The 16,948-nt window shown below is 32.6% G+C and overlaps 2 protein-coding genes across 10 annotated transcripts in view; one reads left to right on the top strand and one right to left on the bottom strand.

The window, feature by feature from the left end:
* The window catches only part of LOC132562081 (opioid-binding protein/cell adhesion molecule-like), a 32,489-nt gene extending 31,300 nt beyond the window's left edge, over window positions 1–1,189 (top strand). Inside the window, exon 7 of the mRNA XM_060226810.1 lies at window positions 1,068–1,189. Coding sequence (XP_060082793.1) covers window positions 1,068–1,189 — 122 coding nt within the window. The remainder of the gene's footprint in view (window positions 1–1,067) is intronic.
* LOC132562096 (protein amalgam-like) overlaps window positions 1–16,948 on the bottom strand; it is a 414,615-nt gene that overhangs the window by 375,539 nt on the left and 22,128 nt on the right. For 7 of the 9 annotated variants that reach the window (XR_009554733.1, XR_009554734.1, XR_009554735.1 and 4 more), the window contains 5 exons: window positions 16,798–16,929; window positions 16,096–16,386; window positions 15,582–15,788; window positions 15,195–15,218; window positions 11,356–13,860 (listed from right to left, as the gene is read on the bottom strand). Coding sequence is in view for 1 of the 9 variants with exons in the window: in XM_060226827.1 (XP_060082810.1) it covers window positions 13,778–13,860; window positions 15,195–15,218; window positions 15,582–15,788; window positions 16,096–16,386; window positions 16,798–16,929 (737 nt within the window). In the remaining 8 variants the exon portion in view is untranslated. Of the gene's footprint in view, window positions 1–11,350; window positions 13,861–15,194; window positions 15,219–15,581; window positions 15,789–16,095; window positions 16,387–16,797; window positions 16,930–16,948 lie in introns of those variants that run through there. The other 2 variants (XM_060226827.1, XR_009554739.1) reach the window with 2 other exon arrangements.

Raw genomic sequence — 16,948 nt, 5'->3', positions numbered from 1 at the left:
TATAACTATTAAGTTGAAAATTAATTCAAGGATATTAGAAACTCGTTAAAACCTGAAAATAAAACATTAACAAACAAACAAACAAACAAACAAACAAAAAAAGATTGCAGAAATAAACTAAAAAAAAAAAAAAAAACACACAACACAACACAACACAACACACAACCCAAAGTAAGGGAACATAACTTTTGTATAATCACATCACAGACAATATCATTATTTGACTAGCGAACCAATGGTTACAAATCTTCATGTGTGTATATAAGAACAATAATATATCAGACTCGCGGAATACTCTACAGTCTACATGAACAGATTACAAAACATTTAGATACATACCGTGCTGTGTCAATAATTTTACAACATCTATCCACTTTTCATTTCTATTATAATTTCTGTTTATATTGATTTCTAGACTTCAATCTGTTGCATGCTGTCACCCATGTATATGATAATCTCGCTGATCAACTCACGTCTCTCGTCATGCATGCACGTTAGATGTTGGTATAGGCTAGCATCACGACTTTCTTTAACACTCTTACTTATTTACACAAGGGGATTTTCGAACTTCTTTTCATGTATATCCTTGCGATGGCGCATTCCGTAATACTAAGCTGCATGAATAAGATTCTTGACCTTTTGGAAAATTAAAGTATGCATATTCCATATTGCATTAATTATCTTTTTAAAATCGTATTATGTTAATATCTAAATTTTATTTCAAATTCCACAAACCATAAATAGACATTATATATGTCTCTCACTGTGAAAAAAACTTTTTTTCTAAAGGCAGATGTTTAGTAAGAGATATTAGATGTTAATTGTAAGAAATGTGTAAATCAATGAAACTGAAATCATGGTTATCAGTAAATGTATTATTTATGTATGTGCACGTATGTGTACTAAATGTAACTCATTGAGAAGGCAACGTGAAGTTTGATAAAATTTAAAATAATTTTCTACGTATTATTAAAATAAACATCATCTTATATAACTGTTTTCGTAAATAGTACACCGTCCTACTGGGCAACGGCGTTGTCAAATTACAAATAACTTTCTTATTTCAGGTCCTGTGGAAATGGAATTCAATGGCGCTGCTGGCTATTTCACGGGAGCTTCACCAGTATTACTTCGTGTTTACACATGGACCTTTTGCCTAGTTGTTTACAATCTATGTTCATTTACGTGACATCCCCACGGAGCCATATAAGTATCAACAATGTATATATATACGGTATTGCTTCAATACACTGAACTGGCATTCTTGGAATTTAAAAATGTTAGTAAATTTATCTCAAGTAAGGGAAATAACTCTTATATGAAAGGATAGCACGTGAGTCACAGATACACATAGCTTAAGAATGTCATTAATACATAATGTTGTATAAAGATACACTAAGATGAAACAATTACGTAGTAAAATATGTAGTTCAAAACGTGGGCATGCCATTCATTGGACTCGCACTTTAGAATTTGTGGCATATCAGACAATCCTAGTGGCGTCTGCAGATGTTAATGAAGTGTAACGATACACGTACAACGACAACAATATGTCGTACAGTAACAGTTAATGTACAAATTCATCGTAAATATTCCAAACGTCTCTACGATTCTTTTTCACGATTAATTGTCTATTATCATCTGTGAATGTCATCATGTCGACTGTGTCTTAATTCTCCAATCTGGAACATAATATATTTAGTATTAATACATTTTAACGTGTTCATATCATGATGAATTCTGGCATCTTAAACTTTCTCATGCTCGTGTAAATACCCATGAGTGCACACTGTTATCACAGCTTCCATTTCTGTGTGCGGAGGAAGGTTTTCTTTTTAGTTCGGTTTGTATCATTTGAGGAGGATGCTATGCAATATTCTGCTTTGACGCGAAACAAACCCAGTGTGAATCATTGTTCCTCTCTTATAGACCAGAAGAATTGTGTAAAGAACCAATCGTATCGCTAGACAGTAACAATGGTCTTATGAGTTACTCATGAAAAACTCTTACACGAAGATATCTATATCAATAAATGTAGAAAATACTCACGATTAAAAAAAAAAAACCGTCATTCAAAAAAGTTCATATGAACAACGAGAAACAGTGATGTGCTATTTTGTGGAGATAGTGAGTTTGATCAATGGTGATTCGGAGTTCATTTTTACGTTCCCGATCGAAGTAATCGAAATACCACATGGTGTGGACCCAGGTTCCTTTCTCGTTTGTTTCTATTCTGGCTTCCCGCATTACATAGACGATTTTACAAACTAATTATCGTATTATTTCTCTTCATCAGCCCCGGTATGAATTATATATGCTTACCCTCTACGTTTAGATCACATGACGGCTAATAGACATAATTCTGTATTCAGGATGTCATTAGTATTGGTAGGATGATTAACAGACACTGTTTCGTACACGTATTTATTCCAAGATTCTGTGATTAAAATCTTATATCCCTAGGATGATATTATGGTGTACTAAGCTTAGTAAATCCAAATTGTAACGGTAGCGAGTTAATATCAGCGTATTGATTGTGAAATTATTTGACTGCACCCTGCCTGCCTACGTAACACATTGCTGGGTAACAATATACTGTTATCTTATGCATTATGAATAAAATCCCGTTGAATGTAAAACTAAACTTTTAAATCCCTTGTCCTTATATTACTCAGCAAATACCATGATCTTGTACAATGTGCATCGTATTTGTATGTAAAATTGTTGCGATAAGACGAATTGAAGATGATGACATATGTCGTTTTTATGTGGTGTAGACAGAAATCTTAACCCGAGAAAATATTTTCGCGAGCATTTATCGTAGGATATTTAAAACTAGTATTATCCTGTGGGTTGACATTTTTTGACTAAATCACAAAGAAGTGATATTTTTCTCATCCATTTTCCATTAAGTTTTTTGTGATGTGCTTAATGCATCGTGAAGCCGTAAATATTTACACAAAGGATTAGGTAACACTATTAAAAATGTTGACATTTTAGAAAAACGCGTGTCGATGTTTCCGTCATTATAGACGTGGTTATCTTTTCTGAAGCAAAACGGAAGATAGAGCGGGGACGATCATCTTGAAGGTTGTAAGGAAATGTTGTGAATATATCAAATGTGTAAGTGTTTAGGATGTAAATAAACAGTTGTATTACTGTTCTAATTCAAACATGGTAAATAAAGATGAATTGATTCTTGTGCAGCTTGCCAGGCAATTAACCCTTAAACATATGTCTCGTTAGTAAGACACAAACGTTAATGGTATCGTTTCTTTCTTCTCGTATAACATGCTTTCTTTAACCCGATAAAAATATTTCTCATTGAGGTTAACAGAATGCAGAAAGCTAGATACAAATCATATCTAATCTATATTTAGATTTTTAAAACCGTTTAATATTTTCACTGCACTTTGGTAGCATGAAGGAAGCTGATGTGATTTTTATGCATCAGATAGTCACAAGCATTCCATGTGTTAGTGAATTATTAAAGAACACACTTGGATGAGGTTGTCCTTCAATCCTAGTGCGTGAGGTAAAGACGAGATACTAAGCTTAAAGGGATAATTATGACTGAAGAAGTGATATTAGGTCATAAACACTGTTTTCAGATATTGCGGATTGTTTTCAATAAGCATGGAAATGACTTTTATAAACCACCTGATCATAAAGACATGTTTTTGGAACAGTTGCCAACACGTGTATATAAATTTTATTTCTTGGATTTGATGATAGTACAGGAAAGTCAAATTCTTTATAAGTTTTGACTTTAAATTTGCATGTAGCGTTCATGTCGCAAAAACAGTTTTCTCGTTAGTTTGATTTCTTTTTACTGAGATATTGTATATTTGTAAAATATGGTGACGTATACATGTGTATGGCTCTTGTTTTCATTGTTAATAACACAGTACACGTTTAAGTCATTGTAATATTGTATTTGTAAGCATTTCCAAAGTCAGTCATTGATGAACAACATTATAGATTGAATGGTGGAGAGTGGTTTCGGTATACAAAGAAGTACAAAATGTAATTACCTAATACACTGCACATTTCCTATCCACATATTCTTCATGCATGTACTATCCTTTGTTTTATAAATCATTTCACTCCTAATCTATTTTAAGGCCATATGGTACCTGCCTGCAACATATTGTATTTATCTTTGAAGAAAAATGTTCAAGGTTTAAATGTGTATTGTATCTAGTTATGTATCGTAGGCACTTGTCAAATAAAATTATGTAGATCTCTTTTATAAGATGAGTAGAATTAGACGATACCTACATTACAGTCATAAACCTGGAAAAGGGAACTTAAATGCAAAGTTAACATGATCAACGGAGAATTATTTACTCGAAATTTCAAAATATTAATGTTACATTTTTGACGAAAGCAAAACAATATATAGCATACGAGTCACAGTTCGTACTAATGTTCAATGAAGTAGTTGAAAGTTTCATCATGTTTGAAAGAGATATAGAAAATTTCGTATTATGTCGGTAAGCAAACAATAAAAAGAGATAACTGGTGGACATCATTAAGTCATACATTGATACAAGTTACCGAGTCGCTTTCATTTATACATGGATGCAAATTTGAAATGTTAGCCGAATGATACCGGTATTGCATGCTTACAATCACAATGTAACAAACATAGGTATTAAACTTAATTATCGTCAACATCGTACATGTCATTCTTTTTCAACAACACTAGTGTATGAATGACACTTTAGTCAAATGATTAGGTTACGTGGATATGCTGATATGATTTGATGATTATGACTGATGTAGAGCTATTTCAACAACACTAGTGAATGAATGACACTGAGAAGCCAAAAGATCACCGGAATAGATGTCATAATGTGATGATTATGACTGACGACATAAAATTATGTAAGGATCACGTTGTATGCTAAAGCGTTACCATAATATGACGCTATCATCTCATTACATTAAGTTTAGATAGTTTGGAATAAATCTATGTTATAAAATATTTCCAGTATCATGTTATGATTTTTTTCTTTAAATCATTTTTATATATTTCAGCGATGGATAAACATAAATTATAAGTTGATGAAAAAGAATAAAGTGTTTTTGTAATGAACAATATGTAACTTTTACAACTTCGCGGATATAAAGCGGAACCAAATATTGCATAATACTTTTAGATCGTAAAGTTTTCTATATCTAATATCCAAGTTTTATTGCTTTGTTGGTCATTTCTAAGAGCTTTGAATGGAATTCATTACTTCAGTAAGACCATGGTGATGCACTACCATAGGATTTTCTATAGATGACATATGATTACTTAGATACGTGTTATATCTTTAATGGACGATTCCTCCTAAACGTAAACACGATTGTAAGAGTAAAATATTAATATACATTAATCTTTTCCCGTCGTCTTCAGTTGTGCGTCATCCATCATTCATCCGTAAACCATTGACATTTTCGAATTGATCACAAACCAAAAAACGAGAACGAAAATAAATGAAAGTTTGCAAAAGTCAGTATTGTAACTTAAAGTATTTCCGACTGTATAGGGACTAAGGTGCAGGCCAAACAAGATCAATGTTACTGAAGAGAATCTTCACGAGACCCATGTAAGTGAGAATGGTATATTCTTCATGAATGGAAGAGTCTTAGGGTGCTTTAATGAAAAATTGTATCACCTTACCCCTATCCCCACGGTCACACTATGGAGCGGAGTAGAGTTTAATATGGCTTACATTCAGTAAGAAATAATACATATTGAGAGTAATTTGTTTAATTTCCATTGGAGATGATTCAAAATTGTTAAGAGAACTATAAGTATGCGATGAGGCAATTCGATGGTATTGCATACAATGAACCTGGCTACTAAATAAATGTAAGTTCTTTATCGAGATTATAGATTTATTAACCCAAGAGTCTCCTATAACCGTGATGAGGGGGTTAAACTACTACACAATGTAGTGCCTATAAAGAAATTACACATTTTAACACATATTGTAATTTGTTTTATTTTCCGTTGGAAGTTTAATGTTATGCACAGTTTATATCTGCAGTACATCTGTAATGTAGTCCAAATTGTCCTACCTTGAAAGCATGTTGATTTTAATGATATGTTCCTTCAATATAAGTTAAAGTTTTCATTTAACTCAAGGGGTCATCAAGACCCTTGGACCTATTGTTGTAGACTATGTTATGTTTATATGTTGTATGCTACTGGCATACAGGAAAGCACGAATAAGAATGAATAGGACTGTAGTGTTGATCGAAAATGAGTCTGTAATGATGCAAATGTGTTATGTTGGTGAATGTAATATGCCTATTACATAATGTAAGTGCTGTACAGTAACATATTTAAAATATTTACACCTATTTGTGCGAGTTCAGTATACTTGTCTGCTATTTGTGATTATTATGAATTGATATCAAAATGTGAATACTGTTGATTAATTGATAATACATAAATGTATCGGAAATGAACTCATTGAATTTATTCGTTGTAGTAATATCTTGTATGAAATATCATTGTTCTAGATCGTCATGTCATACATTTGTACCATTGCAGTAAGTATACAGGACAGTTAGCTATTTCGTTATGTCTATACATTTTTCATGCATGTTAAACACTGACATGTAAAAACAGCATCAAGTGTTATCTCATTCATGATTTTACACTGTAAAATGTGAAAAATGACGTCATCAGTTTATTATCATTTGAATAAGACTGTATGAGATGAAGAAACAATAATTTTACATTTCTGGTTGGAGCTTAACTTTTTTGTCATATTGGCTCATCATAATTAGACATATATATATATATATATATGTATGTGTCCTGATATTGTTATGTGTCGATTCGAATAAAAATATTACAACAGACAAACATTGATTTTTTTAAGATATTCAAAATGAAATTTTAGAAAAATAGATGTAGATATTAATTAAATCAATTTATTAATGCAACGTTTCTCCTGCAAGATAAACCGGCAACCGTCAGACGAACTCACAAGAATGGTTTCCAGAGATGAAAGTTTGAAATGTTTATGGGCAAGTCCTTAATTTGAGATATTCTATTTCCTTGCGCGATAAGAAAGTACGTGTTACGTGTGCTTTAATCTTATCCTTATATAGGAACCTAACATTATCTATTTGATTTGACCACAATATACATGTGTGTCGGCGATGAAGCAGAAGACGCTAACCGTTCTGGAACAACTAGTTTTATTCTCCTTGTAACATTTCCATTGGTCTTCCCGTAATTCTTTTTATGTAGTTTTATCGAATTTTAGTTCCGATTCAAATTCTGCTCAGCTGTTGGCATTTCTGTCCATCATGATATTTTATGTGAAATTCTACATTACCCACATATTCTCGCTTATAGGATGAAAAAAAATGTTATTGGTAAACGACACGAACACGTTTATTGATACATAGAACTAGTTGAGCATAACAAGGAGGCTTAAAGATGAACAATATGTGTTTAAGTTGTTTTGGTGGTAAACATACTGAACTATTAGCTATTAATCAATAATAAAATAAATTAGTTTATCACTTAATTTCTCAAAACACTGGCACTATTCAAGGAAATAAAGTGTACATATTGTACGGACCAAAGGCAATGTTTCAATGGCGATTAGAACGTAGCAGTCTGTTTGGCAGTTGTAAAAGATATGCATAGCTATGTTAATAAACAAATTGTGGAAATTGGAGGTGAACAAAAAATCATAATAGTATATTGGTCAAAGTAGGTTGTGGTTTAGCAGTTGACAGCGTGCATGCTCTCATAAACTGGTTTAATTCATTTTTTTGGCTCTACTGTATCAAACTCTAAATTATCAAAAGTTACAATCTGTTCAACATTTCGTTATTTCATACTTTTACATGTAAAAGTAAAATGTTCACTATGTTTGAATCATTTGGCCTAAGCTTGGTAGTGCTGTGGATAGAAGGAGGGAATTAGGGTGCACCAGTAAAAGTACATTCACGAAATCCAACATATAGGATGTTACTGAAAACCCCAAATGAAGATAATGCGATTGTACGATTTTATCTTCAATTTACCGAAAGATTATTAAATCATACTGCAGATACCGGCATTAAATGCCAACGATGAATGCCGGTCTCGTGAATCCGATTTAACGTTTACATAAAGCAAGAAGACAATCCTATAGAACATTGTACTCCTAATTGAGAAGAAAACATGCAGAGCGGTGTAAAAATTCCCCATTGTAACATGGAAAATTTTGACATTAATTACAGCCATCTGTTTTTAAATAATTTCTAATTATTTCAAAAATTGTTGGCGAATAAAAGAAAACCAACTTGTGTTGTGTTCCCGTTCGTACAAAATTCTGCTAATGAATTTGCTACTGACATGATGGAAGGCCGTCGTTCCAGCAATCTTGGGTTGATCGAGTGTAGTTTTCGCCAAAAAGCAACTGCATTATTCCGACAGATTGTCAGTTATTCGGATATGGGTAACTCATTTTAACGTGAAACATACGTTAGTTGTATTTCATACTGTATGTTGCGGGTGGGGTATTTTTATATGCAGTTCAAGAAACAACATCATTTATAAAAATAAAGATAATCTGAACGAAATGATCGAAATAATCTTGAGTTGGCTTTTAGAAAATACATACATTAAATAAAAGTATTCGGGTTCGGGAAATGTCCTTAAAGTGTTATTATTATTGTTTGTTATAAGAGTACTATCTAAGATAATTAAACATATACCTATTAAGCAGGTTTGAAAAAATGGAGTTGAATACAAATATTGATTTATCAAACATCGGAAAAGAACCGCCTTTGATTCACTTCATGACACCGTCGCATCCGAAAAACAATTATTTTATTTCTAGTTAAAACCCTCGTCGAGTATAATTATGCCTCTTTCCAACAGACTATTATCTTACATATGGGAACAGACTGTGCTCTTCTCTTGATTGGCTTATTTGTTGTGGACTAACGAGGCTGAACTCACTGAAGAACTTACCGAAAAAAGTATGATAGACAATGCGAAGTCCTTTATTTTAACTCTCAGATATATTGATGGCGTCTTTGAATAAGAAATATTAAAGATTTATTGACCACGACATCGTATATGCCCACCATATTTCGAAATCAAGGACACACCACATTTTTCTATATCAGTCGTTTTCATCAATGTTTTCCTACAACTAAACCAATATTGATTGCTTCGTTGAATGACTTCAAGTTTTCTATGTGCATTTCTTATTTCTTGATAGCAACAATCCTGTGAGCATTTCCCAGACTACGGTGTTTACAGTGTCTACAAGTCACAGTTGTCTCTTATATCACGAGATGTGTGCAAGATGTTTGTAACTGGCAGACAAACTCACAACACAGGGTTTAAAGAGGCGCAGGTTGATGATAATTATGGGAAAGCTGTACTGTCATCATAATGATCTATCGATTCTGTTCATTTATGTGATAAGAAGTCGTTCTCAATTGGGAACGTGACATTACTTATCTGGATTTACATAGTGGGTGTCGTCTATGAAGCCGGAGACGCTTACCCTTCCAGAACACTTGATTATATAATCCTTATACCTAGTAGGGTTCTCTATGTCAATAATTTTTTTACAGTTTGCCCTCGCGTCACCTAATTTGAGTCTGAATACTGATTCTGTGTTCAACTCATGTATTTTTTTGTCTTGTTTTCCCCCGTGTTTTTGAGCTCGTAATCATGGTCTTTCAGTTTGAATAAACATATCGAGTCCGTTGTTTGTTATGTGTTATTATGTCAAAATGTATACTGAAGCCCTGATTATGTAATTTATTGCACATTGGGAACTAATTAACAAAAAAAAAAAAAAAACAAAAAAAAAAAAAAAAAAAAATCCAAAAACAAAAACAAAAACCCCACCATAACAATGATGGGCTTTCATAATATCTAATAATGTGAAAAACAGTAAATGATGTTTCAACCATAATTTCTGTATTTTCTTGATCACAAAGAAGATAAAATTTCGTTAATTAGTATTGTTATAAGATATGTATAGAATCAATGAAACCTTAAAAATGAACGTCAAAACTTACATTTGGAGACCCAAGACATACTGTTCAATACAACAGCACAAACTTGTGACCCTATTACATTGAATAATAAAAAATACCTCACAAGTGAATAGCGTCCTTTAATTTATATCTAAAATTAGAGGCGGTTGTGTCGATTAAGGAATTTAACTGCATTATACAGCTGTTTCGTCCTTCTAAGACTCGTCAGTGATGCTACGGGCCATAATTTTGGAATCCACATGTATGTTAGGAAAATCCAAAGTGATCGACAAATTTCTAACACTAGATGGGGTGGTAGTTATCATCTATCTGATAATTTCTGAAGATGCCAAGTGCATGTGTATATTCTTAAACGTGCCATTGTTTGATGAAGTGAAAGTGCAGTCATCGAAAAATATACCTTATTTTCTGATTGGTTGTGATATGAAAAATATATACTTCTGCTGACGAGTCCTCCAAGGACGAAACAGTTCAATTGATTATTCGGCTTTGTTGTTTCAAATCTGAATTAAAAGACGCTATTCATTTGTGTATGTTTTGTAGATTCTGACTAACCCAAAGAAAATGCTGAATTAGAATACGAGTGCGCGATTAAAGGGAGATAACTACGACAGACTCCGGCACATATATTAGACGTCCTGTTCAGTAGATTTAAAGTTTATAACATATCTCCGACATTACTTCGAAAATCTCATACGTATAGTCTGAGAACAGCCGAAATATTGAAGTAGAGGAATTTATAATTGTTATTGTCTTGTGAGCCACAGATATAATGCTGCATTTTTCAAAAAAAAAAAAAAAAAATGCTACAAAAGTTTCCTTATGACTGGTTTGCATGTACATCATTCCATGCTTCATGGTTGTAAATCGGATACGAGATTACTTCAATAAATCGCTGTCAAAGTAAAATATAAATCAAAGAAAAATATTCGACATCTGTTTCTTTGTCTGGATCAGTTCTTAATCCCTTTTATTTACTCATTCATTATACAACTAGAATATGAAAACTTAAATATGCCTTTTCAAATGCCGATAAAATTTCTGGAAAACTGATTATTCATGATTTATTAATAAGTTTTTTTTAATGGGAAATAGGTCCTGTTTTCGTAACATTTGGGAAATTCTCGTGGTTTAGAATAATAGAATATCTGCATGCTACCTGTAACTATACTAAATGTTACCTGTAACTATGTTATAGATGACAATATTTTGGTGAAAATATTGTATCAATGTAATGCCAGTGCGTGACTTTAAACTTTAAATCTGGTTTCTGTGAACAATCTATTATCAACTCTCTGTTAACAAATAAAGACAACAACTGTTTACGTTAGCCACTGTTTATTCATTCATTTAAATAAACCGTTCAATCGCTACGAAACAAAGTATGTGCAATAATAACAGAAATCCCACTTATCTGTACAAATGTTAATTGCAAACGATATAAAAAGCACACAGGCATGATTTTGGCACAATATACAACGAAGCACTAGGTGCTTATAATGAATACTGATGAGGTGATAAAAAAACACTGAAACTTATATCAAATAAACAGATGATACAGACATTCACACGAATAAATAGTAGTACTGAGATTCAAAAAACCTATATATCGAAAATAAAAAAACTTTTTAACAGCAATTTTAATGTGACTATGACATCATATTTTTCTGTTAAGTTTGTTTCGCTGTTTTTTTTATTTATTGGGTCGAATTATGTTTTCTTAACTTTAAGAATTAATTTTGATCAGTGTTGCATTATATTTACAAATATAGTTGTATTGCATATCACCGGATGACTCTGTCAATATGTGGAAGACAAACTTCATGCTTTCTAGTGTAGATTATTTACAAATGAATTGATGCTCATAATAATGTTTTGGAAAATTATAAAACGTGTATATTGCATCATTCAGAGAATCAATTATCTAACTGGACACACAGTATTAAACCAGGATAAGTCTGTACATTGACTTAATGAGTTGGTTATCACATTCTTCCGAAAAAAGATCTAGAATTTTTTTTTTTTTGCATTCTTAAAATGTCTCATTTCTCTTTCATTATTATAAATATTGTAATAAGTAAAATATAAGATCTGCATCATGCCCTATACCCAAACGTACAAAAGTAGATCTTGATTCTGTTTGGTAAAATTACCATAACTTTTATAAAGGTTCCTGTTGTTAAGAAGAACATTTTAACCAAGTGTTTTATTTCGATCCCGTGATATTTTAGCTTTTGATAACGGATTTATTTGATTAATCTCAAAGACAAAACATACAATAAATAATAACTAAGAGCTAATCAAACTTCTACGTAAAGACAACAGTGACCAAGACAGTGTAAAAACAGTTAGTCCTTTTACAATGAAATACTCCATACACTGTTCATCCGACACCTCGCTCTCAAACAGGAGAACAGAAACAGTACACTGCCCTTCAGATCCTCTTCGACAATTTTTTTCACTTGTAAATATAGACTTATTCAATTAGAAAATTGAAATGATAGATTTTTCTAAAAACCATTCAAATTTGAAATAGTTCAATAAGTGTCATAGAGCACCTACTGGAATACAGCAACAGACAGAATTCCACATAAATCTCAGTTGTAACAAATAACTCAATACAGACATATCACTGGAAAACACGTATCGAGATTAAATTTTTCATCAACAAGTTCATGTTTTTAGTTTTTCCAGAGTATTTATTAACAAAGTAGCGACAGACATTATCAACAGAGAACTAAGCAAGCTAGGACAATGCGACGTTAATATTACACGTGTGTATATAACGTCAGTGATGAAGTTTGTGTACGTTGTAAATTGCCACCGATTAAACAGACGATGTTTATCTTGAATTCATGGCATACATTATGATATCTAAAAAATCAAACACATATATAACTTTATCACACCGTATTTTGCCCATAATCGTCGATGATAAAATTATGCTTTATGTGTCTAATGTATATAGATATTGATACTGCTTCAATGAAGAGATGAATATATTACAGTGAATCATGTGTCTCGAAAAGCGTTAGAAAATAAAGGATTTTACAGATCGTCGCAATAACTAGGCCAGTGGAAACTGGTTACCAAGGCGGATATATATTTAAAGTAGGATCTGAATAAATTTCACAACCTAGTAAAACTATTATAATGGAATATATATCATCACGTGTGTCTGTAAAAGTATAATGGCTACACAAAATGTTAAAGATATTATGTAAAATGATAATGTATACAATACTGTATACATATGAATGACTAGTTCACATGACCCTGTTAACAGGTAATGTCCGGATTTAATGTTATAATAATTTGCAAATATTCGCATCACATATTCACATATATGTTATGTATTGCCAACAATACAACGGTATTTCCGGAATTCATAAGCACTACCTACTTTTACAAAAAAGTTGAATCTTGACTATTCACAACACAAGATTATTTGAAATTCTGTCTTATTTTGACGACAGTGGTGACTGACTATCAGTGAGACCAGTCATTCGTGAATTAGGACGTCAGTTTCCCTCTTCCGTGTTTGCGAATCAGCCATAGTTATATTAGAACTTGACATTTTGTATTGTTCAAGTTTCGGCAGAATCAACAACGCTGTCCATCTTGATTTTGCCTCTGAGTCACTGTAGCTCTGATCTTACAATTTTCAAGTAAGAACTTTAGTCTGAGTACACAGTTTCAGATAGTGCTTCGGAGGTTATATAAATTTTCTATGAACACATTTTAGTTTTCATATTAAAGATATGCAAGGTATCAACAGAATAAGAAATATCCAGCTATGGTATCGGAATGTCGAACAACTGTTACTTTGCCCTGGAATAAAGAAAAGAGCACATTACAAATCAATAAGCGTACAATATATCACATTTGTTTGTATTTAAACGATATATATAGGACAGTGCGCTTAATATATACGTCATTGTTTAACAGGTAAGAGTAAAAACTCTATGTTTGAGTGTGTTATGTTGTTATTATTTAGAAGATACATACAGAGCAATACCTGTTAACCTATCATCTGAAATATCCTCACACATAACACACATCAAACAGTACTATCTGATATGAAGTTTTTTTCTCTTAACCAGCGTGAAATTTCCCTATTTTCAATGTATTACAAATTTAATCCTTATATTTTGTTTGATATTTCACATGAAATAACAATAAACTCTACACTAAGATTATTTCAAATTACATTCTTAATGCATATGCAAAAACGTACAAATAGCTTGACTCCTCACTTGTAGCATTCTAGTATTATTCCCAGCAAACCATAACAATAATTAAAGTTTTCGAATTCAAATTTCGTTCAAAATTATACGACATAGAACATTATCGTGCATGGTGAACTTGGTTGCTTGTTTGCTGGGTATTATCAATGTATAAAACAGCAAGGTATTAAAGGACGGGGGTTTCCTTGTAGTAGTCAATTACTTCCTCACTGAACAACATGCGGAAGGCGCACAACATGCTATCACAAGCAATCGGGGTAAAGCGTCTTGTCAAAGGATACAGCCTTGGCAGCACAAGGCTGTCCGTGATTTAAGGTCCCTGGTAAACACAATATGAGCAGGGATCGTTACACACACTTTGGATCCTTATTTGAGGTCAAAACCTCCGACGATGTACTACTAACTATCACGGCCCCTTCAGAGTAAGTGTGAATTAAAGAAATGATTCATCTTTAAAAAAAAAAAGATTTCGATTGATAACGGAACCCTTTTCTATAATTAGATTGGCACAACTAGAGCACATTTTAACGATTTCAAACAAAAAAAAATTGTTATAAATTCGTTTATCTCATCGCCTAACTGCTACTATTTTCTAAACTTTGACAGTAGAGAGTTAAAATACTAAGCTAATTCGAAATGAGATATGATATTTTTTTCAAGCGTCCTTTGAACACGAAGTCAAACATTCAACATATGTTTATATATCGAAATTTTTACGAGTACTTCTTACCCATGGCATGAAAAAGCAGTAATCTGCTGTACTCAAGATACATATACATTGATATATACATGCTACAGTAATTTACGACACGGAAAAAGTGAGTGATGACATTAAATAGTAAACAGTTAGTGATATAAACATTCATGGTATTGAATATATGAAACATTCAGAAATATTTTATAAAAGTACAGCTGTACCTGGACTTGTACTCCCGTTGTTTGCTATGTGTTAAAACGATAAATATCTTTAATATACCTGTTGTTACACAATGTAATATCTAGACGAAATGCGACCATCGATATATCTAGTATATTAGCAATCTCTGTGGATTTTGGGATATCATAGAATTATATCCCACGAAAACTAAGGATATTAACATTTTATATTTCGAATATCATACAAAGTTGAAGATTAACTTCTGCCTATTGCAGTCAAATAAATCAAACCTTAATGAGAAAGAACAAACCAAATAAGAATTAAAAAGTGCGATTTAAAAATAGCCACTATATAAATGACAGTTTTTACTTCATATCTGGGTTTTACGATAAACTTCTTATCAAACTAGAAAACAGTATGATTAGTACCTTCTGATTCTGGTGGATTTAGAGTATAGGCAGGCCCATCGGACGGACTTTTGTCCGATATCACAACACCACTACTCGTTGTTGTACTAGATATAACCTTGCCTGGTGTAAAGGTGAGAGTTGTCGCCCTTGTCGTACTGGTGGTGACATCGGTAGATGTAGTGGTCGGTTTGGGTGTTATAGGTAACGGTGTAGTTATCGGCATCTCTGCAAGAGGCAGCCATACATTTATTTACATATATTACATTTGGCTGGGAGAGAGACCATACTTCAGTGAACAGGCCCAGCATTGTTTATTTCAAAAGTATTGAAAATGTTAATTGAAAATTAATAAACTGGATGTGTTAAAATACAACTGTATTCACGAAACGACGACCGTAAAGATGAAGTTGTAATTTTTTCCAGTAGAGTTAAGAGTTAGGTTTATCTAGGTATCCATATATTTCCATTTGACACCTTTTCAGGTTTTAATGCTAAAAGCGGTATTTATACTTTCCACACACAGACACGTTACCTTTTAAAAGTATAGTCCTGTTTGATGACCCAAGAACATTTCTAGCAAAACATGTGTAAACACCAAAGTCACTCGGGCTTAATTCCCGAATCTCTAGACTTAACAATATTGTGTTTCCGTCCCTCTGAAACACGATTGGTTCATATTTCCACGTCCTCTCCTCGATATCAATGCCATTGTATCTCCAGACTGCGACCTCCATAGGAAACCCCGTGATAACACATTCCAGTACAGTGCTTTTGCCAACTTTCTGACTGAGACTTTCAAGCTCTATTTCAATTTCTGGGGCAACTGATAGAAGAAAAAAGAAAATTTATTGCTAGAACTGTGAGACCTGGCAGACACAGTTACATGTACATAAGTGCCTGTAATGACGCTGCGAATATTTCTGTTGACATATCATAATTGTTAAATAATGTTATCTCCAAGCCAATTAAAGTTGAATCTTGTAAAACTATTTTAACGATGGATAAGTTTTTGATGTTTCACTTAAAGGATTTCTTATGGAAGTCTTGCATTACTGTTTACTGCCTTAATGTATATTCCTTGCGGTTCTATGTCATCCGCTAAAATAACGAAAAGAGAAAACCCTCCAAATTACATAACAGCTGCTTTCAAACCTGATATAATATCTTTCTATGTTAAACATTAGTTTATGAGAGTGTTATATTGAGTTAGATTTTAACATCACCAAAAGCTTACACTGTACATCCACTTTGATAGATATTGAATCTGCTGGCTCGACGTCGTTACGGGCGACACATTCATAGGTTCCAGCCTCGTCACGTGTAACATTGTTAATTAACAGCTGATCTGTACTACCTGTACCAAGATCTGAAATTAATAAAAAAGA

Source organism: Ylistrum balloti, unplaced genomic scaffold, assembly GCF_031769215.1.
Source record: "Ylistrum balloti isolate Yb309-2 unplaced genomic scaffold, AGI_CSIRO_Ybal_v1 Utg371338, whole genome shotgun sequence".
In the NCBI taxonomy this organism is placed as follows: Eukaryota; Metazoa; Mollusca; class Bivalvia; order Pectinida; family Pectinidae; genus Ylistrum; species Ylistrum balloti.
Note: the sequence above shows the minus strand (reverse complement) of the source record. Positions and strands in the feature narration are given on the sequence as shown.